This window comes from Sesamum indicum, linkage group LG2, assembly GCF_026168435.1.
Source record: "Sesamum indicum cultivar Baizhima isolate 11 linkage group LG2, ASM2616843v1, whole genome shotgun sequence".
NCBI lineage: Eukaryota > Viridiplantae > Streptophyta > Magnoliopsida > Lamiales > Pedaliaceae > Sesamum > Sesamum indicum.
Genome location: NC_142658.1, coordinates 15,773,110 through 15,796,419, shown reverse-complemented (window position 1 = coordinate 15,796,419; position 23,310 = coordinate 15,773,110). Strand labels below are relative to the sequence as shown.

At 34.8% G+C, this 23,310-nt stretch overlaps 2 protein-coding genes and 1 pseudogene across 13 annotated transcripts; 2 read left to right on the top strand and 1 right to left on the bottom strand.

Moving 5' to 3' along the window:
* The first annotated feature begins 1,850 nt into the window (after window positions 1-1,850).
* On the top strand, window positions 1,851-4,180 carry LOC105155925 (WAT1-related protein At5g07050-like; annotated as a pseudogene). Its single transcript, XR_016064048.1, has 7 exons — window positions 1,851-2,056; window positions 2,155-2,217; window positions 2,460-2,576; window positions 2,723-2,975; window positions 3,077-3,235; window positions 3,377-3,528; window positions 3,925-4,180. The product of XR_016064048.1 is annotated as a WAT1-related protein At5g07050-like (transcript).
* LOC105155815 (cysteine proteinase inhibitor) lies at window positions 2,667-8,511 on the bottom strand. 6 transcript variants are annotated; one of them, XR_016064049.1, is made up of 5 exons: window positions 8,088-8,511; window positions 7,058-7,228; window positions 6,553-6,602; window positions 3,438-3,506; window positions 2,667-3,278 (listed from the first exon to the last, which is right to left on the bottom strand). XR_016064049.1 is itself a non-coding variant. In XM_011071779.3 (3 exons), the coding sequence occupies exons 1-2, from the start codon at window positions 8,385-8,387 to the stop codon at window positions 7,043-7,045; spliced, it is 486 nt and encodes a 161-aa protein (XP_011070081.1). In that variant the 5' UTR covers window positions 8,388-8,510; the 3' UTR covers window positions 2,667-3,278; window positions 7,005-7,042. The 6 variants fall into 6 exon arrangements, 2 of the variants coding, with proteins under 2 accessions (XP_011070081.1, XP_011070084.1); XR_016064051.1 differs by having other exon boundaries at window positions 7,005-7,228; window positions 8,088-8,510; XR_016064052.1 differs by lacking the exon at window positions 6,553-6,602 and having other exon boundaries at window positions 8,088-8,510.
* Window positions 8,512-12,020: 3,509 nt separating this feature from the next.
* LOC105155812 (protein kinase family protein / protein phosphatase 2C (PP2C) family protein) lies at window positions 12,021-23,097 on the top strand. Of its 6 annotated transcripts, XR_002286663.2 has the most exons (13): window positions 12,023-12,263; window positions 12,360-12,477; window positions 12,807-12,973; window positions 14,285-14,352; window positions 14,489-14,712; window positions 15,217-15,268; window positions 17,159-17,696; window positions 17,891-17,960; window positions 18,052-18,271; window positions 18,662-18,766; window positions 18,873-18,968; window positions 19,796-20,126; window positions 22,399-23,097. XR_002286663.2 is itself a non-coding variant. In XM_020692149.2 (12 exons), exons 1-12 carry the CDS (start codon window positions 12,149-12,151, stop codon window positions 19,988-19,990), a joined length of 1,968 nt encoding a protein of 655 aa, XP_020547808.1. In that variant the 5' UTR covers window positions 12,023-12,148; the 3' UTR covers window positions 19,991-20,347. The 6 variants fall into 6 exon arrangements, 3 of the variants coding, with proteins under 3 accessions (XP_011070076.1, XP_088733911.1, XP_020547808.1); XM_020692149.2 differs by lacking the exon at window positions 22,399-23,097 and having other exon boundaries at window positions 19,796-20,347; XR_016064059.1 differs by lacking the exons at window positions 19,796-20,126; window positions 22,399-23,097 and having other exon boundaries at window positions 12,021-12,263; window positions 18,606-18,766; window positions 18,873-18,913.
* Window positions 23,098-23,310: the final 213 nt, after the last annotated feature.

Sequence of the window (23,310 nt, the reverse complement as noted above, 5' to 3'; positions counted from 1 at the left end):
TTTTCATTGCAAAAAAGACAGTCTTTTTGTGGTGTATTTTTAAGCGACAACTATTTATTAAGTTAGAAAATGTAAAAAAAAAAAAATCAAACTATTTGAATTATTATAATTTAGATATATATATTTATTTTAGCAACAATTATTTATTAGATCGTATGTTTGATATAAAGTTATTTGATGCAATGAATTGTACAATTGTTTACTTGTTTTTTTAAAAGATAAATTACAACGATCTCCTTTTAGGTTTGGTATAATCATAAATACCTACTCATTGTTTGAAAAATTATCAATACCCCCCTAATTTTAACAGCTATCTAACAATTAGCCCAATCCATTAAATTTTTTCATCCATTTTTGTGGTAAACTGACCAAAATGTCCTTATGAATTAAGAATTATAATTTACTTATTCTTTAAAATTTTCTAATTTTTTTATGGATTAAGTGGATAATTGTTTTATAATTTTTAAAAAAATTTCATCCATCTCGTTCGAATGTTTTACAAATTTTTATTTTTTTTAAAAAATAAAAAAAAATAGAGCAAATACAAAGTCGACAATTTCATACCTCTATCCAAAGATTACATAATTTTATAAAATATCAAAATAGTATTTGTAATTTTTCAAATAATGATCAAAGTATTCGTCATTATGTCAAACCTCAGGGGAGAACGTCTTAGTTTACCCACTTTTTAATGACCTAACCACTCTCCAAATTTAATTGCCTACTTGAATAATGAAAACCGTGAAACTGAAATTCAATTAGCCAAAAACATCAACAACGATAATCATATTTCTAGTACATATATATGCTTATTGCTTTATTTTTTCAAACAATTACCATTTCCTTCTTATAACCAGAAAGGCTTTTGATGAGCTTCTTCCACGAAACACAACAAACGTATTATGTAATACATTTATCATGGCATCGGTTACTCTCTTTAAATTACATATCAATTATATGACAAGCGTAACATACTTGTCACGTAATTAATTTAAGCATGACCAAACTTGATCTGAGCTAAAAGTTCCCTTCCGTATGCGCTTGCAAATTAGGCCGGTTGCTGGAAATTTGGACAAAAGTAATGTGTTGCCAAGTATAAGAAGTAGAAAAAGGATAAATTTAGCAAAATTACACTTTTAGTCCCATTACGCAGAGGATTCAACAGTTTTAGTCTTTTGCTTTATGAAATTTTCAAATAATCCCAAAACTGATAAAACTCGACACATTTAGTCCCATATCAATAGGACCAAATGTATCGAGTTTTCCCAATTTTGGAACCATTTTGAATATCTCATAAAGTATAAGATTAGATGTGTCTGAGTTTTCTTGACTTTAGAACTATTTTGTAAATTCCGTAAAGTAGAGAACTAACTGAATTCCCTATATCCTATAGAACTAAAAGTATAATTTCGCCAAAAAAATTATTTTTGCGCTAGGATTACAATAAAGATTCATGTGAACTTTTAATTAATTTCTATTTTCCACATATAAATTTCCACACTATATATATACATGGCCAATATAAACTTGCAACAAAAAGTCCAATCCGACTCTGCATGCAAAGTGCTATCTAACCAAGATGGATATATATAAGAGGAAGGACACCAGAAAAGGGTAAATAACTAAACTCTTTGATGTTATATGTACTCTCAGCTCCAAAATCACATGGCCTCTGGCCATCATCAATCAGCAGGTAACAAAGAAAGATGCAACTCCCCCATTCAGATTGACCCCATGCCAACTCCCACCGTAAATGTTCATGGATATATATCAGAAACATTCAATTAGATATGCAGCTGCTCAGTTCTCTCTGACAGAACTGCTATTTCTTGTTCAAGAGAGAGAACGCAATGGAAGGAAAAGGATGGCTACTTTGGAATTCTCTGGACAAGGCTAAGCCATACATAGCCATGATTCTGTTGCAATTTGGACATGCTGCAATGAACATTATTACAAAGGTGTCTCTTAACAGAGGAATGAGCCACTATGTGCTGGTTGTCTACAGACATGCCTTTGCCACAGCAGCTATTGCTCCCTTCGCTTTAATACTCGAAAGGTGTAAATTAATGTAAATATTAAATTTTGTGGAGTTTCTCTCTCTATATATTTTCTCTTACTGCTTAATTTGTTTTTTTCTTTTCTTTTTTACTACAGGAAAGCGAGGCCGAATATTACATGTACAATATTCATGCAGTTGTTTGTATTGGCACTTCTTGGGTAAGTGTAGTTCGCGCAGCATAGGCCTGATGCACCATGACATATATATGCGTATGTATGCCACATTCAGGATATCTCGACTAATCATCTAGAATAGGGTTTCTGCAAGGCTACACTCGCTTTGAAGTTATAGATTACGTAATAAAAACTCCAACTTTAAACATAGAGTTTCAAATCCATCCAAATGTCGCAGGGAGCAAAATGATCCGAGTTAAGTGTGTTAAATGTTGGGATTTTGACAGGCCTGTAATTGATCAGAACTTGTACTATGCTGGACTTAAGTTCACTTCCCCAACGTTCGCAATTGCCATGGCCAACATGCTCCCTGCTTTGACTTTTCTTATGGCAGTCATATGCAGGTATACATGCACAACTATACGTCTAATGCCTTCAAAGAAACTTTTTCAACGTAATTAATCCTTCCAAGATCACTGGATGAAGAGAACAGAGACAATGAAAATCAACCGCTCTTTCTTATGTTGAGGTGGTGTAATTGTGATTGCAGGATGGAGAAGGTGGATATGAAGAAAGTGAGATGCCAAGCAAAGGTAGTGGGAACGATACTAACCGTGGGTGGAGCCATGCTAATGACACTGTACAAAGGACATGTGATCAACATGGTCTGGTCCAACTACATTCATCCTCAGAAATCCTATGTTCCTACAACCGTTGACTCAAACACTGACAAGGACTGGGTCAAGGGCTCTACCCTCCTCATCATTGCCACTCTTGCCTGGGCTTCTTTCTTCATCCTTCAGGTCTGTACATATATATATATATGTGTGTGTGTGTTCTGTTACATATTCAAGAAAACTCCTCTTCTGTACCTCTTTCTCATAGTTTTGATTGTATGAATCAGGCAATCACACTGAGAAAATACACAGCCCAGCTTTCACTGACAGCCCTCGTGTGCTTCATGGGAACACTTCAAGCTATTGCTCTCACTTTCGTGATGGAGCATAGACCACACGCTTGGGCCATCGGCTTCGACATGAACCTCTTGGCTGCCGCCTATGCTGTAAGTTCATTTCTCCAAACAGAAACTCTTACATGCATCAAGTCTGAAAATATCAAATAAGATGTCAGGAAAATTGCAATTTCACTCCTATAATATAGGGTGTGATATTTTTTGTCCTACACGAATTAATGCTCTATGCAGGGTATTGTTTCATCAAGCATTGCAATATATGTACAAGGACTCGTGATGCAAAAAAGAGGACCTGTTTTTGTTACCGCATTCGGTCCATTGCTGATGATCATTGTGGCTATCATGGGCTCCTTCATCTTGGCTGAAAAAATTTATGTTGGAGGGTAATTACTTTTCTAAATTCTTGTATCACTATAAAAAAAATTAATTATTCCGTACACTATAAATCACCACGGCTTAAAAATCATAGTAAATAAATAATATCTACCACGCTCACACAAAACTGAATGAAAACTTAATCTTTGACAATTGTTAATCAACATAGCTATGATTTTTCCTATAACCAAAATAATTGCCACAGTTTTTGATGTAGCAAATGTTTTAGTTTTGCTTGCAGAAACATCAGCTAATAGCCTTTGGGTAGCTGTAATTAATTAGTATTCAATATTTTTTTGGCTTTTAACCATGATAACTAACCATAGTTAAAAACCCATATTTTTCTAGTGTATCAAGCATATATTTTTGTTAAGATTACTCATCAGCCAAATTGAAAATTCTAGGGTGCTTGGAGCAATTTTGATCGTGATTGGACTTTACTCAGTTCTATGGGGCAAATACAAGGAGCTCAAAGAGAAGGAAGCAGAGGAGCCGATTCTTGAATCAGTGAAAGGTGGCTCATCAAGGGTAATCAAAATATAACTGTGGTTGAAAATATTGAAGCAGATATAGCTGAACCAGAGTTATTTTTGTAAATAATAACGAACAAAATACTCACTCCATGGAGAAGCATATACAAATGCCATTTTCTTATAATAATTGGAAAAATTGCAATTTTAGTTCCATAAGTATGGCAGTAGAAAATTTTAATCCTATATGATCCATTTTGGCAATTTTATCCTGCAATTTTAAAAGTTTCACACATTGAGGACAAAATAATCTGAAAAGTGCATCCAATTAAGCTAGTCATGTGCATGTCACATGCACTTTTCCAGCTATTTTAACAAATTTGGTCATTTTTATCCCAATTTGCAAAATTTCCCAAGAGTATTGAAGAAAGTAATCCTAGTAGAAGAATTTCTTAATGTAGATCACTTTTTGAGAAGCCACCAATCTACCCTCGAGGAGCAACTGGAAGCATAAACAATCTAATGCAGATCCTGCTTAAGTAACGAATATGCACTCCACTATTATTAAAAAAAAAAATATTAATTATAAAATTTAATATCAATACTGTTATCAATTATAATAAATATTAAGTGATAAAAAATTTTGATTTTCAATAATAATACAATTTTGAATTTTTTAATTAAAATATACTTAATTAATTACCATTGAGTATCAAGAACAACATATAAAATATAAGTCAAATCTATACTAATATAAAAGCCACTTTTCACTCACATACAACGGTTTGTAACACCACAACACCAAATTTTAGGATATCAATTATACCCTCAAATATCTACAATAATATAATTATTTATTTCTTCCAAATGGTCCATGTCATCTTTTATCCACCAATCACTACCATATTTGTCCCTCACTTTCACTCGTGTTTATCACTTGCTCAACTTTTAATCAAATAGTACTTTTTGTTTTCAAAATCTTTTATCATGTCACTCTGAATGTATGCAAGCAACTATTGTGCGACATGATCACCAGTAAATAGTACTACGAAGCTCTAGATAATGGTTCCAGCACGCTCGCATTCATATGTGGTTAATTTGCATAACAGGCACTAGAGCCGTCCATCAATTATGCAACATCAGTTCTCCCTGTAAATTCTTCAGCCTTTTCCATTTGTCACATTGCTATGGGGAAAATTGGATTGTCCAAAAGAAAAGTAAAATTCTTGAGAAAGCTGCCAAATATATAGCTACGACCAATGAGATGTTGGACAAGATAATCAATCTCGAAAGCTAGCTCAATAAAAGCATAACTCAATAAATAAGAGTTACTAGGAATCATTTTGGGGGAGGACTCTATGAAAAATCTCAAAGCTGGAACTTTGGCAACTAGACGATGGAATTAAATCACAAAAAGGACTGTCCTAACCCGACAATCTTAGTAACATCAATTGGCGTTGTCAGTTGAAAACTACAGCCCGAGTATTGAGAATGCCCAGGTGCCGAGCTAAAAATATTGTGATGAACGACCAGGATAGCAGGGGGGAAAACAACCTTGGAGGAGAACACTTACGCATTGGAGACATGAACTTAAAACCTTCCCCAGCTCAAGAAAGAAAGGATGAGGGGGGGTAAAAAAACCCTTCCCTAGCTCAAGATTAAAGCCCTCAACTGGGAGAGAGAATGGACGGCTGCCTCTAGCGCCACCACAACCGATGATTCAATTTACTTTTAAGGCACTCCAATAGTTGGTAAACGATGTTTTTGCTCAAGTAGCTTCAGCCTTAGTGAAGGAGCGAGGAGGAGCGAGCATCTGGGCTATTGGCCCAAGGATGACAGATCGAGGAAGGAGGATCCCCAAGATATGTCGTTTGAACAAGAAGAGACTAGTAGCTGAGCTAAGCCCTGGTGGCTCCTCCGCTAAGAGAGGTGAAGAGCCAAAAAGGAATCATAAGTGGAACTCTCTTTAAAGAGGCTCTCTAAGAAGAAAAAGACTACAAAGTAGATGACGAACTCACTCAGAGGAGGAACGAATTTTCCTAGAGGATGAAGAACTCTCCTAAAAGAGGAGAGACTCCCTGGAGGAGGAAGTGATAGCCCCCGAGTCTCTATTGCTTGAGTGCCCTCACCTCCGCCTTGACCACGGGGGAGGGATGGGAGGATTTAATATGGCAAGATATTTGGCGTCATACTGAAAGGAAATTCTCATCCGAAGGGTGTGAAAGATGGCTATCCCTCTGGTAAGGAGGGCTTCTTTTAGAGAAGATATGTCCGAACTTCTTTCCCTGATACTGGAGCAGCTAAAGAAAGTGATACTAGACGAGGAAGGTGAATAAATAGGAATAGGCAGGGAACCCTCTTCCAGCCTATGTGATGTTAAAGTGTGTGATGGACGATGGGATAAGTCATAGAACTCAAGGTAATTATTAATCAAGCGAGAAGCGTTGTTAAGCATGACCATTGACTAAATTCAATTTTAAGTTTAACTACTTGACGAAAAGAGAGGAAAGGCAAGCTATAGTGGATATACTGGCGGAGTACCCGATCAAGGACTCGACTGACCTATTCTACTGGTGGAGTTACTCTTCTCTTGGTCGAGTTGGCTTACTTCGCTGCACGATTTACCAAAAAGATGGAATCAAGGAAGTATTCAATTGTCAATTATCATACTTAAGAGCTAGCAAATACTACTATGACGAGTCAAACTCGAATGCTTGACCTACTAGAAATTAATAAACAATGCTATTTATCCACAGATTATAATTAAAAATTAAAAAATATATTAGCAGACACTTACATTTAAAACAACCACCCCCACCCACAGACATGTGCTAGCATAGATATCTACAGGTATCAAAATGCTGAGGGAGCAAGTTTCAGTATTTTCTCAAAATATTTCAACATGTTCTATTAGTGCCTTCAGTAAACCTTAGTCTATTGTCAGTGTTCAAGTGGCGGAAATTCTTCTTCATTGTAATAATAGGAAACATTGAAGTCTAAAACATAGAACTTACTATGCTTAACACCAATGTCTGAAGAGCAGAATGAAGGTTTATTTGTTATAAACCTGCTTAAATTCCTGGAGCTGCTTAAAGTTCATCCATGGCTTCTCCCAGATTTTTGCTCCATACATCTTCTTCTCACCACCATCAACTGCCTCCAAAGTTAGATGGTACATCTTGCCAGCCACGACCTGTTCTTTGGCCTCCAACACTCTCGCAAACTCAAGGAAAGTGTTCTGGTGGAGAAACACAAGTATAAATGTAATACTACCATCAAGCAAAAAGATTTTGCTCAATCCAAGCTCAAATTCAACAATTCCAGGTTCTTAAGAATCAGCGATCCCAATATTTTCAACTCTCGGTGATTAAGCTTTACCTTTTACACGAAAGGTTACTTAAACAACAAATCATCTGTTCCAATATCAATATCTCAGTCACGTTTAAGTTATGATCCTTCACGACATCAATCTGGGTACACAATTAAAATGAAAGGGATTGTCATGGACTTATGATATCCCTTAAATTCCCAGGCCAAAATCACGAAATCTTCTTCTGAAGCAGTTTGCAGTGCAGTTAAAGGGTTTTCCGCAATTGCGACTCCATGCAGTATAGTATGTCATTTACATGCTATTTCTAGGGCTAGGATTATGTTAGATTTTTTACTGTGATTGTGTACTTTTCTTCATATCTTCTTCTGAAACTCTATGAACATAACTTGTATGAACAAAAACACAATACTGATTTCTGATTTCTTATTTCATTCGTCTAATTGTACTTAAGTTCTAATACTTTAACAGAAAACTATACATAGTGACATCTGCGTAAAAATCCCAATCGAATCCTGACTTCAGTTGCAGCAAACACAATTTCCGTTCACCAACTATTATTTAAGGTTGACTTGCATAAAATTATCATTAATCTTCTCCATTAACCACAATTTTCAAAATTTTCAGAAGAAAAGAAGGATTTCAGGCTTTTAATGAAAATATAACATTAATAATCATCCAAGAACCACAAAAGAAAAAATAAATAAATAAAACACGATGGGAAATTTAAATTGAGCCAAAGAAACCAAAAAACAAAAAAATTAAAAACCTGATTGTTATTATGTTGTTGAACGGCAAACCGTCCGATTCTCTCGATCTCAGCGCTGTTTTTGGCCATATTGCGCAGCCCACCAAGAGTGTTCATCTCCGTCAGCCGCTCTGGCGATCCAGCCCAGAACCCAATCGCACAAATTAGAACAATCACCGCCAAAATCAAAATGAAGTAAAGGGCTTTGTTCTTCTTGTTCTTCAGTCTCATGGGACGAGTTCGTCTTTCAGTATCTCTTGTCGAATTATCGATTGATTCTACTATTTCTTTGTTGCTTTCTCTTGCTATAAATTTCTGCATCTGTTCTTGCTTTAGAGAGACTCACAAACTCTGCTTCAGCGTTGTCGCTGAGTAAGGAGTTTGCCGCAAATGGGTCGGCTTTTGTCGCTAAAAGGTCCGATACATCTAATTATTCGGTGATTGTAATGTTGGTCAGATGAGTGTTATTATTTAGTCGATGTGGCCCACCATTTGGTGACATAATCTTTTGTCTCTCAAGTATGTCCTCAACTCTACTTGTGTTATGCCAAGTCTGTCCCTGATTCATTATTAATTTTCTCCAAGATATCATTACTAGAGCTTCCGACTTGGGATGATAATACTAACCCACCTATACAGCTGGGAACTAGCTTATGATCTATTTCCTAAAAATAAACATAGCAATCCTAGCACATGACATCACACCAAACTTGGCATCTTCACACCACCTATAGTCGTCAGCACAGGATAGCCCCAGCTACCCGAAATACCTCGGTACCCTTCACGCCATGATACCTAACTGTATATTCATCTTTCTCATATCACATTTATATAACCATGAGCACACAATTTGTCATCAATCATGTCACCTCATTGTAAACCATTGAATATGCCCCACATTAGGTAAGCTATTTTCTCAGTACAGGATAGGCCCCGCTACCCGAGATAACCTCGATATCCTTCGCGCCATGGTACCTAGCTGTATATTCATCTTTCTCATATCACATTTATCATCATGAGCACACAAATCGTAAACCCCCACATTAGGTAAGCCATTTTCCCATCTCAATAAATCATTCACGTTTTTCTCAACTCCATAATTCAACTTTGTTTGACACTTATCTCAATGTATCATCTGCAGATTGACAACTTCATAATTTAACTCCAATTAATCATCAATAGACATGTGTCATAATCATTTACAACAACTTCATCATTGAATTCATTCGAGAACGAAATCAATCAATTACAATCATATTATAATCATCTCCATAAATTCAACTCTATTCACCATATGTATCACACAACCGTAGACAAAACATATAAACAACCATTTCATAAGATAACCATATAATCGATTCAAATACATTACAATTTCTAATCAAGTTCACAAATAGACAAGTGGATATATATTATATATGTAGAGATCCAATTAACTATATTTACCTCTCTTTCCCATAATTTAAATAGCAGAATGATGTATTCAGTTTTGAACATTTTCTCGTATCTTATAATGATTTATAAGACATAATATTGAAGTTCTTTCATAAAGCATTAGATCATATTCGTACACTTTTCACTAATTCTTGAATATCTTCCTCTGCAAAATTCGGATCTTTATTTTGTTTTCTTCTACATAAAGTAGACTCAATTGTCTTTCCCTCAATATACATTTTGATATATTAAAGCCGGTGCCTATATTATAAGTTACCTTACTATCCCTAAATCTGTAATCTTTTACAGTATGAGCATTACTCACTAATTATATCATAATTTTATTTATAAGCATTAACTTTAAAAACTATTTTATTATAATAATCTATACATAATAAGATTTCCAATAGTATATGATTTATATTTTAAATCATAGTAATTAATTTTATTAAAATTTGTCTTTGTCATCTACTTAAATCTCCTCGACAAAATCTCTGTCTTAATTTATAAATGTTTGTCAAATGGAAATACAATTCATGAAAGTGTGAATTTTACATAAAATATTCTTATGGGTGTCTAGTTTCATTTTCGATAGAAATTATACCAATTGAATTTATATATAATTAGTTATTCAAATTTTAGTACAACTTGGTTAATTTAGACGGCAATAGATTCAAATCTACTACTTTTTAAAATTATCTCAAAAATCATATACTCTTCCAAAAATCACCATATTTTCATAATATAATCTCCTATGTATTTAGTTTTATTTTACGAAAGAATCATACAGGTTGGAGCATTATAACTCAGGTCACAAGGCTTTTAGTACACCTTATCCATTAAAACGACGTATTCAACTATTGCCCAAAACTAAAAAGTTTTAGTAGACATCCTAAGGTTGTCATAAAAGTAGGAATAACTAAATTTAGACCGATATATCTTACGATAATCACGATTTATAGTAGCTAATTGTACAGATTATTTTCTACTGCTTCTCTTCCATGTTAATCGGCTTGTTTTCTTTAGATTCAATTCACCCCCCAACTCCTACATAAATTTGATCAAGATTGATAAACAAGACTTATATAACCATCTGCGGAAATTGTTTAAGTTAGATCATAATGGAATAACACCCCAAAATTCCTCCTTCTCCCTCCTCCTCTCTTCTCTTTTCTCCTCCTTTTTTTTTTTTTCCGTGATATTGTAAATGAGCAAATTATCTTCTTATGACTTTTGCACATTATTGGTATAACAGGGAGTAATTTGCATATTTTCAATATCATATGGGGTAAATTGTATTTTTTCCTTAAAGTATGCTAACAACTTTCATGAAGTATTTGGATATAAACTTTATGGGAAAAATACAACAATCCCTGTGGTATTGTAAATGATTAATTATCCCTGATAAAAAAAATAGCAATTTAACTCTCTGTATTTTTTAAATATAACAATATACTCCCATAATAGGGGGAAAGGCGGGGGAGGGGGGGGGGCAATATAAAAATTATATACGATTATAAATTTTAATATTATATATGTAAATATCAATATATTATGTATATATTTATATACATAATATATTTTTATTCTTTAAAAATCATAATAATTTGCAAGGAGAGCCTTTGTATTACACTCTCCCTTTCCGGAGGGGCTTTTGCGTTATATTAGAAAACAAAAATGGGTAAATTACTATTTTATTTTTCAAATGAGATTTTTTTACACATTATTGATATTAAGGGGAGCATAATGCAAAATTTTCCCTATAATGTCTCGTTGGAAATAGAAATGCCCGTTGCCAAAGATTGAATCATAGAAGAAAGAGGGTAGAATTCATTTCATCGTAGAACTACTTGAAAATTTCCTTCCCGTTAACTGAGGTATGCAAAGCAACTCTCCTATGAAAGGATCCTCAATAAGAAGATCAAGACAAGGTCCACGACTGAGGAAGCAAGCAACCATGAGTTGGATGCCCTGCCGCCTATGAGGATTGCTTTCAATCAAAAGGAGATGAAGAGATACTTCTTTTCTCCAACCCTCATTATATTTTTAATTTCTTAACAGTCATAATTTAACAGCCACGTGCGACTGTACGTTATGAACAATTTTTATGTCTTTTTAATTTTCTTATATTAACTACTTCTTGCATTACATTTAGTTGGATTTTATATGCGGAGATCGCATGTAATCGTGACTATTGGTAGTTAAAATATAGCACAAAAAATGCAATTCGCTCCATATTTGGATCTGCGGAGTTGAATTAATCCTTCTTTTCATGAAGAAACATCCTAAGTTCCTAACTATCATATCTATATTAATATATAAGATAAAATCTTTTTTTTCCTCACAAATGACTGATAAGATATTGCAGCACCAATTATTGTTATGTCGTTAATATTTCTAATTTTTTTTTTGTGCATTTTTTTGTTCTTTCTTTTTTTTTAAAAAAAAATATATATTGTGTTGATTTATATATATATTTTATTCATAATATATTATAAAATATAGAATATTATTTATTATACATTGCTGCGACAAGTTTCTGCCCTTCCGTTTTCATCCTCTAAAAATCAAAGACCAAAAAACTGCAAGCGCTGAAGCTTTGAGTTCAAACCATCAACGCTAAAAGATAAGCAGAAAATCGAAGAAAAATGGTTTTGGAAATTATGGAACCAAACACTTGTATCCGGGGTTGTTGCTACAGCCAAACAATCCCTCTGCATCTCCGCCCTTCTTCTTATTCCCTTTTTTCTCCAATCGCCAGAGGTGCGCAAATCAGACTCAAATTTATGTTTCCAGAAGCATTCTTTGGCTCGTCAGTCTTCTGCTTACTCTGGGTCTTCTCCGAGTTGTGTGTTGCAGGTGCAGAGAGTGTGGTGTATGAAGCCGTTCTTGATGGTAAAAAAGTGGCCGTCAAGAAACCAATTTTATCTACTTCCGAGGATCTCGATAAATTCCACAAAGAATTGCAGTTACTCAGGTACACCTTTTTTTTTCTAATCTTTTTAAGATTCTTTTTCCGGGGGCAAACAGTTATGGATGGAGTAGAAAGTTTGATCTTTACTGATTGAAAAATAATTTTGCGCATGGATTTATGATTTTGCGCTGCTTAATCATTTGGCATTCCTTTACTGGACTGCGGGATGGGAACTTAGTTCGTTGGTTGTGATGTTAGAACCCTTGTAGAGAATTTTTTTATTGGATTAGTTGTGTTTATATTGTAATTTGACTTGTGGACATAACCCTTTTGCTGTCGAAGCTTGTTTTGAATTTATTTTTCCCTCCATGTTTGGCATGTGGCTGCTGAAGCAAGTTAGATCACCCGGGAATATTAAAGCTAGTGGCGGCACATGCCAGGCCTCCGAACTACATGTTTTTCTTTGAATTCTATGAGGCTGGAAACCTTGCACAGAAGCTGCACGTGGAAGAACGGAGTCTAAGCATTGGTCAAGTGATTGAGATCACTGCCCAGTTAGGTATATGCATGATACTTCTAAGATTTAAACATGTGTTGTACGAGGATGTAAGAGAACTAGTTGAATTATGTTAGAAGACTAGGTATGTGCTTCAAATTTCTGGCTGTGCCTGAGGCTTAAAATGGTAAAAGATCAACTTATCCTTTGATGGCATGAGATGGCATTATGTCTTGACTGTGCCATGCTATTTCTTACTTTTGTATATTCAGGGCATCAATTAGTACTTCGTCAGCTTATTATAGTCGATAAGTGATAATATTTGGAGAAATCATTTCTGTTCTGTGCAAAGATTATAATTACGATTCAACACCCAATAAAGCATACATTAACCCATGTGACCTATAATAGGTGAAGTGTAGATAAAATATATGCTCAATTAAGTCGTCTATTGTTGATTGTAACAAAGAAAATATGCACTCTACATAAAAACGCTTTCAGAGTACGAATTATTAGTAGCACATAATTTGCACAACAATTTGAACTTCAAACTTTTTCTTCCAAATTCCCCCCCTATAACAGAAGAAGACAGCTACCATTCACTTCCTGTCAAAGATGCTCTACTTCCACATCATGATCTTTCTTGCTTTCAATATATATAGTCGGTATTATTAATAAAAAATAAGTAAATATTGAGATATTTTCAGGTAGAGTCACAGAAGTGCATGAACTTGATTTTTGATCTATTTTAGAAAGTCAAATAGAGTACTTCAAGGTATAAACTAAATATATCATGTACCTTTTCTTGGCTAATGTTTAAATTGATACTTAAGGTCACTTCATGTTAAGAACTCTGCTATTGGAACGTTTCAGTTTGTGTAAAATAAGAATATCTAGAAAATCAGTATTGTGCTTAAGAGATCTTAAACACTTTGTAAGGAATAGCCCTATTATGGTGTTTTATGGATTAGTTGGTAGAAAGTTGACTATATATGCAGATCATCTGTAAATTTTCTCTTATGATATTTAATTGTGTGCTGATCAATGCTTTATGGTTGTTATAAGATTAAGATTCAACAAAGAGATGTTACACAAGAATCGGTTTAAATGATTAAACACATGCTAGAATTTTTATGAGCTTTTCAGTTTATAAAGGTCATGTCCATTATATGGAGCCTCAGTGGTCAAATTTGATTATGTCCTATTTTTCTTTCTTCATTCGTCAGAACAACTCCTTTCATCAGTTGATTGGTTGGTGTCGGAAGAATATATCTCATTTCATCCGCTGTTTCTTTTTAATCTTACTGTTCCAAATGTGTGATGAATTTGAATTTGGATTGTGATATTTATGTTTCTCATGCCTTCTGTTTGCAGCAAAAGCTCTTCTATATCTGCATAGCCTTGGGATTGTACATAGGGATGTGAAACCAGCAAATATTCTTGTAATGTCTTCAACAATTTCTTGATGCATCTGAACTGATGTTATCTATACGTAATCTCAATTTCCTTGTAAACTGATCTATTTTCCCTTCGAGTTGCACTTAATGTCTTCCCTTTTTAATGATGAACCTAATGCAGCTTGACGAGAATCTTCATCCACATCTCGCAGATTTTGGTTTGGCAGAATACAAGAAAGATCTTAAACAAGTTTCTATCCTGAACTGGAAATCCTCTGGCAAACCAACTGGTGGTTTCCATAAAAAAAATATGGTTGGCACACTTATTTACATGGCACCTGAAGTACTGAGGAAAGAGATTCATACTGAAAAATCAGATGTCTATAGTTTTGGAGTAACTGTTAAGTAAGCACTAGCTATACACTGATTCTTATATTCTTTAAAGATGAATAGTGAAACATAATTGTCTATACGCATGCCATTTCTGATTAGAATCTATTATTTGGAGCCAAATTTCACTGAAGATAGTTTTCCGAACATTGAGTTTTAATCAATTAATACTTTAAATTGTTCCAAGAGCTGTGGTTATGTTATTTCACCATTATGTTTTCTCGCCTAATATAGAAACATGAGATGTTTCCCATTACTCTCCGCTTCTTTTAGTGTTGAATTAGATCCAAAATATTGTGGTTATCTAAAAACAACACTTTGTTATTACTTAATTAAAGTAAACTTAAGCTTAAGTAGGTCATGGAAATAGCTTCCTCTTTACTTTTCTTTTTCATGCCTTAATCGATGTCATGCAAAGAATTTAAGTTAGGGTTTTCCTGCTTTTGGGTTGATAACATTGCAGTCTACCTCCACTAATTGACCATATTAACCATAAATTATTGTTTCTGAGAATTGCAGTGAACTTCTTACCGGTGTAGTTCCATACACTGATCGTCGAGCAGAGGCACAGGTTACTCTTTCTTCCATTTGCTCTATCTTTTCGATTCCTGCTAGATGTAATGATGGAATGGGGATTAATATGGTGGGATTCTGTCAGTATTTTTCCCATTTCTGTTACTTATTTTCCCCGAACCTTAGTTAGCTAATTGGTGAATTCATGCATATTTCAGTATTCTGTGTGGGTGAGTCAAGAGATAAGGTGCTCTGATACCTTTAAGACTGGGCTACAGTTGTCTTTTATAAATGTAGATTAATGATTTGGCACGTGTCTTCTTCTTGCTCTCTAGTTCTCTGCTGCAGTTATTTGGTTAGACTCGTTGCTTTATTTTCGAAATAAAATAAAATTAATCTTGACGATGTAAAAGAAAAGAAAGTCCTGGGCCGGGAAATGCAGATGGCCATTGGTACAGAAAAATAACTCTAGACTTTATTTTGCTTTATTATTCTTGTAGATCATTCTGAAGGATCATTTTTCTTTCCCAGAGAAATTGCTGACAGACTTCTGACATTAACACTAGAAACAACTTGCTCAAATTGTATCTCTTTAATTTCAAGATCTCATGACTAATTTACAGCAGAAATTTGCGGATATATCTATTCATTTCCTAAAACCGCATTTGGATTGATAGGTTTAGAGTTGAGAGAAGGATTTACTCGAAGAATTTCAAATAACTTTGTATTAAAAGAATTTGGAATCCATAATAATCCAATAAATACAGGTCAAAATTAGAATTAAAAGATTTCAAATCCTTACATTTAAAATATCCAAAGAAATCCAAATGAGCTGTTATAAGTGATTTGAAATCCACAATTTCAAATTTATCGATCCAAATTTAACCTATTAGGACCACCAATTAGTTGTGGTCTTATAAGAAATTTGAAGCATCATTTAAGAACCCAGCAATTTTCTGTTCTGTCGGAAACAAAAATGGTCAGTGGCTCATTTCAAAAGACTAAGTTCTATCCGCATTCATTAAATGATATAAAAATGTGAAGGACAATGTCATACCGTAAAGTTTCAACTATCCATAGCGAGAATTGTGGCTCGGGTACTGTTTAGATGGATGCGGAGAACTAAGTGACATACTCTATGATACATGTTACTAAATATTCTGTGTTCAGAAAATTTTAAAATTTCAGGATATTCTAAGATAATTGGTATCTTATTAGGTATTGACCGAGAAGAGTTCTGCAGTTATGTTTCCATGATTATTAAGACGCTGTATAGGGAGGAAATCAGCAGGAAATTTTTTGTGAAACATATTGAATTGACTTGAACCGTCAACAGCGTATTTACGGTTTCTTTGTAAAATGGCAAGGAGTCTATGCCAGAATGTCCCTTTAATTTATGAATAGTTGTCTGAACTGTGATGAGAAGACTAAGACAATGACAGACAATCAGGAGCCCAGGAGATCAGTATGATCATATCTGTGTCAAATCTTAAATTGGTGTAGGGAAAGAAACCTAATATATGGAATCTAAGTAACAGAAGGTAGATGAATATACCTATTACTGAAATATTTGTGTACCTTTCGATGTTGCATGTGAAATACATAGCATAAGAGTGGCCGACTGGAAATCCATTACTACCAACTGTAGTTTTGCACTTCTAAGACAATCACTAGCTCATGTGCCCCCATGAAACTGGCCTTCCATGACTTTGCAACAGTACTTTTCCCACTTTTGATTCCTTGCCACACATTCCTTAACTCCAACAGTTTTGTTTTTATTTCATCTGAAGCTTGCCTTTTCTTCCCTTGAGCTGAATCAGATGTGTAATGAGCTTAAAATGGGGATGTTTGGTTTATTTTCTTTTCCAGAATCTGGTTTTGATTCAGTTATTAATTCACTTACGAGTTCAGTATCAAACTTACTAACCATGGAATATGGTGATGGTAGGCCCATACAGTCTTGGAAATGAGCTACACTGAGCAGCGACTTACGGCAGCTGTGGTGTCTGAAGGATTACGACCTGTTCTTGCTGGTCCCGAGTTGGGTGTGCCCACTGGTTTGCTCTCTCTAATACAGAGATGTTGGGATGCAGATCCTCAAAATAGACCTTCTCTTAGTGATATAGTTTCAGAACTCAATGTAATGTTGGAGTGTGGAGAAACAGAAGGTGCAAAGAAAGATACCTCTGTTGACTCTTTTGTATCATGCGGCAATGTTGATACCACTAATAGTCAGAGTTATCAAGAGCCTATGAATTGGTTTACCTGTGGCCAAGATTTTCCAGAGAAGGCTTATCTTTCCTCTGAGGATGCCCCATCAACCCGGCTTTCTTCAAATGATTCTATGGTTTATTGTCCAGTGGTTTCTTGTGGTTCCTTTTCAACTTGTGGGAGAAGAGAAACCATGGAGGATAGACACTTTATGTTCCCCCATTTTTCCAAAGAAAACGACATCCATTTCTTCGGGATCCTGGATGGTCATCGAGGTACGTGGAGATCTACCTTTCTGCCTTTCTTTCTAGTTGAATAATAAGGAAGAAAGGCAGCTTCCTTGTCGAAAGATTCTGGTTTTATTTTCACTCATATTGTTTTGTATCTTCGAAATTTAATGTTTATGATTCTAATCAGCTACCATGGCATTAATCATGAAGATACAAATATAAACTACCATCATGTGCAGGTGCTGCTGCCGCTGAGTTTTCAGCTGGGGCTCTACCTGGATTTTTGCAAACTCTGCTTCCCATGAGCAGGTGAAACCCTACTACTCTTTATGTAAGTTACTCAAGTGAAAAACAGAATACTTTTGGAGCACTGAAATATTTATGTTTTACCTGTTCACAGTCCATCACAGGCACTACTTGAAGCATTTGTCAAGACTGATATTGCCTTCAGGAATGAACTAAATTCTCGTAGGGAATCCAAGGGAACTATTCAGAAGGACTGGCACCCTGGCTGTACTGCCATCACTGCTCTAATAGTTAAAAACAAGCTATTTGTTGCTAATGCTGGAGATTGCAGAACGATTATATCTCGAGCAGGACAACCTAATGCTTTAAGCAGGGTGAGATGGTACTTTCAAATTATTTATGATTTTCTGGAAGAAAACCTTGTTATTGTTCTTCTGTTATTCAGGGAACATCGGGAAAGCTCTTCATATGCTGTTCAGACACCACGAACAACACCCATGAACAGCAATACAGTGTTGCAAGCTAGTATTGGTTGTTTATAGCATAGAAAAGACATGAGCTCTGTAGTTATGATGTTTTATGAGGGGATTGATTATATAAATCATTGTTTATTATCTACTGTAAAAGGCCTTTGTTTGAGCAGTAAATCCTCCTTCGGATTTACATTCCTCTGCATCTTTCATTGTATGCATCATTTTTGTTATTTAGGTCTCTGCTTTGTGAGGTATTGCACCTTCAACTACTGAATGATCTCAATATAGTAGGATCATGTGGCAAGTTGCCCTGAGGAGAGAGAGCGTGTCATCAGTGCTGGTGGCCAAGTCAAATGGCAAGTTGATACGTGGAGAATTGGTCCTGCAGCTCTCCAGGTAATTTTCCATGTTTGATTGATATAACAGCATGCGACGTGTACGTGAAGTGCATATGATTTTCATCACAAATATGTACTTTCATATGTTTTTCTTCTTTCCATAGGTCACACGGTCCATTGGTGATGATGATCTAAAGCCTTTTGTAACTGCAGAACCTGAGATGACTGAAACTTTGCTGTCAGCAGAAGATGAATACATAGTAAATTTCCATTAATGCTATCGAATTATGGACTTTGCCATGGTTACACGACGTGGCTTTCTTTTGGAGCCTGCATCAATCCATTTTAACGTGATTATTTATAGTCAGATGCCATTAACATGTGCTTTCCCATATTTTGCTATATTGTTTTACGTGTGCTGTGAATGGGGAAAAGTTCCAAATTCCCTTGCTCTTTTTTCACTCCATAACAGGTGACTTACACTTTAAAAAACCGTGTTGAGTTGGTAGCATTTTATATATATTATTGCTAATTGGTTGCTCAAGCCTTAGCTTTCTCACTTGGTTTCTGTTTTATTTACTGGGTATCCGTAATCATCTTTGGCCCCCCCCCCACTCTTCTGCTTATCTTATCTGGTATGAATTGAAATTAGCCAACTGGTTAAGGGGAATTTACGTCCTAACTAGCAATATACACAGTACTCAGCCAAATGGCATATTTCCCTTGATTCTATTTAGACATTATATTTTTCACCTTAACTCCTCGATGAATAATTCGATACTATTATTGTTGCCTGTACTAGACAAAATTTTGATGCATTTTTGAAAAGCATATGTAAAATACTATTCAACTATTTTTCATTGTTCAAAGTGTTAGTTTGTGTTAAAAAGTTCACAAAACATGATCATAATTATACAATATTCTAGCGTGCACTCAGGAAAGAGTATCTAGATTATCATACAAAGGAACAAATGATTCTTTATAATTTTCAACATAGTACAAAACCATTTGAATTCATTTATTTTATTAATTTTGTGAAAGTATTATGCATGTTCTCTTGGTAACAATAATGAGTATAATTTTTCAGGTAATGGCGAGCGATGGGTTATGGGACGTGGTGAGCAATGCAGATGTGGTAAGCATAATCAAAGACACTGTAAAAGAGCCCGGAATGTGCTCAAAGAGACTGGCAACTGAAGCTGCAGAACGAGGCAGCAAAGATAACATCACAGTTATCGTTGTCTTCTTGCGTCCTGTTTCTACAGCGGAGAGGATTTACTAGCTTCAACAACAATTTATTATACAGAAATTGTTTATATCGAAGAAAAAATGAAGATTAAAACGAATGGCACTGGTGAACGTAGAAAACTGGAGCGCTCCCAACTCAGCCAACCTCATCGATCCCATCTATCCATGTGGTAAGAAAGCATGAATTCATTTATATAGCTGAATTTGCTCAGCAGTTATTGTTGATTGATTGTGTATTTTCTTGTTGGTAATTAGTAAATAAAAAATCTTCTTGTTCCCTTTTTGTAGTATACATTTTGAGAAATTATATTTTGTTGTGTATTGTGTTTTAGGCAAATAGGAGTTTATGATTGAGAATATAATGTTGATGAAATAAATTAAGGCTTACTGAGATTTTAGTCTTATCTTGAAAAGAAATTTAATATTTTGAAAAATGTGTGTAATAACTTACTTGAATTAAGTTTTGTTGCCTTTTTAATTTTTATTATATGGTTAATTAGTATTTGATTTTTCTCATTTGTGGATTTTACTAACTAAAACTACAAAATTTCATGTAAGCTGTTTTGACCAGCTACTTTACCAAAATTATTTAATAAATTTGGCAAAGTAATTCCCCTTTTGTAGTCTACATTTTGAGAAAGTGTAATAAAATTTTTGGAAAAAAAAAAATCTATTATAAGATGTAAAAGATTACCTTTTCCAAAATTTTGATTTGAATTGGCTGTAAATCTTATTAATTTTTCAGGGGCAAAGTGACCTTTTTATCTTTTGATTTAGGGTATGAGGATGAAAGTGCAACTTATCCAGAAATTATTAAAGTTTGAACAAAATTGCATAAAAAACTTAAAAACGTGTTCAAGGTGGTTTGGTGAACTTGTAAGATATATATTTATATATATAGCTCATGCATGACGAAATAGTTAATTACTCCTTACTGGCATCATCACTGATAATTAATATTTATATAAGATTATAATTATCAAATTTCATTTCCTTCTTATATATATATGGCTACTAAGTTGTCACTTTCTTTTCTTTTTTTTTCTTTATTTGTAGATTTAGTAAAATCTATAAAAGTTGTAATTTAATATAATAGTAACATAATTTAAAAATGTAATTCAGTTCATATGAGTTTGACTAATGTATAATTCCTTCAAATATTTCCTCAAATACAAAATTATATTATGCAAATTTCTCCACTAAAGTAAATTATTTCTCTATCCAAAAAACAAAAAGAAAAAAATGAAAAGCAGCAATGATATGGAAACCAAATATCTACTTTTGTGTTTTGATTTTTAAATGAGTGAAGTTTTTGCTTGTTAATCAGATAAAATACAAAGAAAGTATGGATATGAATATTAGTTATCTCACACGAGATAATAAAACAAACGGATATCAGATACGATATATTAAATATGCTACACGACAAAACATAACTAAATTATATAAGTAACATAATAAATTAAGTTAAAGTTGAAAGATTTCGGCCCATAAAGTACGGACATTTAATTATTAAGTACAAAATAGTACGGACGACTATCAGATTCGTCCTTTACTGTACGGATAAGATATATAACTGTTTTGAGTTCGTTATTTATATTACATATGTTCATTTCGGCGCTAAAAATGCAATATATATATCTTTGAAACAAAGAAAAGAATAATTATACATTCTTGTAAATGTATTCCAATCCACAACTCTTTCCTGATGTTATTATTTCACTTTACTCTTCCATTTCAATAAATAATGGTGTTTGTTTCTCAGCATTCAAAGAAAATTTGTGCAGTATGAAATGGAGATAGCATCATTTCCCACTTGTAATAAAATAAAATGTCATTTAAAAATTTCTTTACTTGAATCAAGTTTGAATGAATTAAATCAATCAAGAAGCAATTGTGATAGACAAGAAATATACGCTAGTCATGTTTTCAGATCCGATAAGGACTCAATTTGAATTAGAATTTTTCATGTCATTTATTACAACATGACTTTGTGTGAAACTAAGTAAGTTGGCTTTATGATACAATTGCAATAATACTGCAAAGAAAGTGAGAATCAAATTTCAAGTCATCAGTTGGCATTCTCAAACTGCTTATTACACAGTCAACTTTTTATATATACACACAAACTGTGCATAACCATAGTTTTGGCAATGTGGAATTAGAGATAATCTTGACGACATTCTCAGATTTTGAGTTCGTCACTTGAAATATCTGGCTCAGAATGTCTTTACTGATTTTCCTTCTTAGTACAATGCAATCTGATATTGCAAACAATCATGAATGATAATCACACCCCACCCCACCCCCCACCCCTCCGTCCTACTATAAATTCAGAGGTTTGTTTCTCTCCAGAAACACACTTCAAACTACTTGGTTTTTTAATACTGCTAATAGTTTCTTGCTCTCCATGGCGTCGTCGTCTCATCCCGGGGAAGATAGGCAGCTAGCCCTTTCCGAGGGGTCAAGCAGAAGTGCGGAAGAAAACACCGCTCCTTCAGCTGCTGTTCTTCCGGAGGAGCCGCAGCAGGCTGTGCAGGAGAATCGAGCGGTGAATGCAGCCGATCAAGAACGGGAGTATGGCTGCAAGTACTGCCATAAGAAGTTCAGCAACAAGCAGGCGTTGGGCGGGCACCAGAACGCGCATAAGGTAGAACGTGCAATGGAGAAAAGTGCACGAGAAATGCACGAGAGCCAGTTTGGATACATGGGTGGGAATCCGTCGTATTCCGCCATGAATCCCGACCCTTTTCTTGCTTCTTACAACAGATCTCATGAATTCATGAGCAGGGCTGTCGGAAACCGGCCCTTTTATCCTCCCGTGCAACATGGGACGTCGATCCACATCGGCGGCGCCTACAATGCACGTCCCGGCATGGCGGGCGAGCCTTACGCACGCCGTCCTCTCCCAGGGCTTAATTACCCTGCGGGATGGACAGCACCCGTGCCTAGAACGCCTCATTTTGCACATCCTTCGTATGTGCAAAACCGTGCTCTAAATCGTCGGTTTACGACGTTTGGAGCAGGCAGTTCTAGTGGTAGGCCGTCGTTTTCTGAGGGGCCGTCGAGTCTTCCTGGACCAACGCCCAGGCCAGACAGGAACCCTGTAGGCGGCGGAAGCAACCAGCAAGACGAGGATCCGGACATAGATTTATCGTTAAAGTTGTGATAAATTTATGTTCATGTCATCGTTAATATGTTGTATTAGTTTGTACTTTAATTTTTTATTTCAATTTTTAGTGAAATAAATTATTTAATATATGCTTGTTAATTAATTATATATATATATACATATAAATTTCATTTTCTCCGTGTTAATTAATATAAGTGATATACATAAATCACTTCATTTCT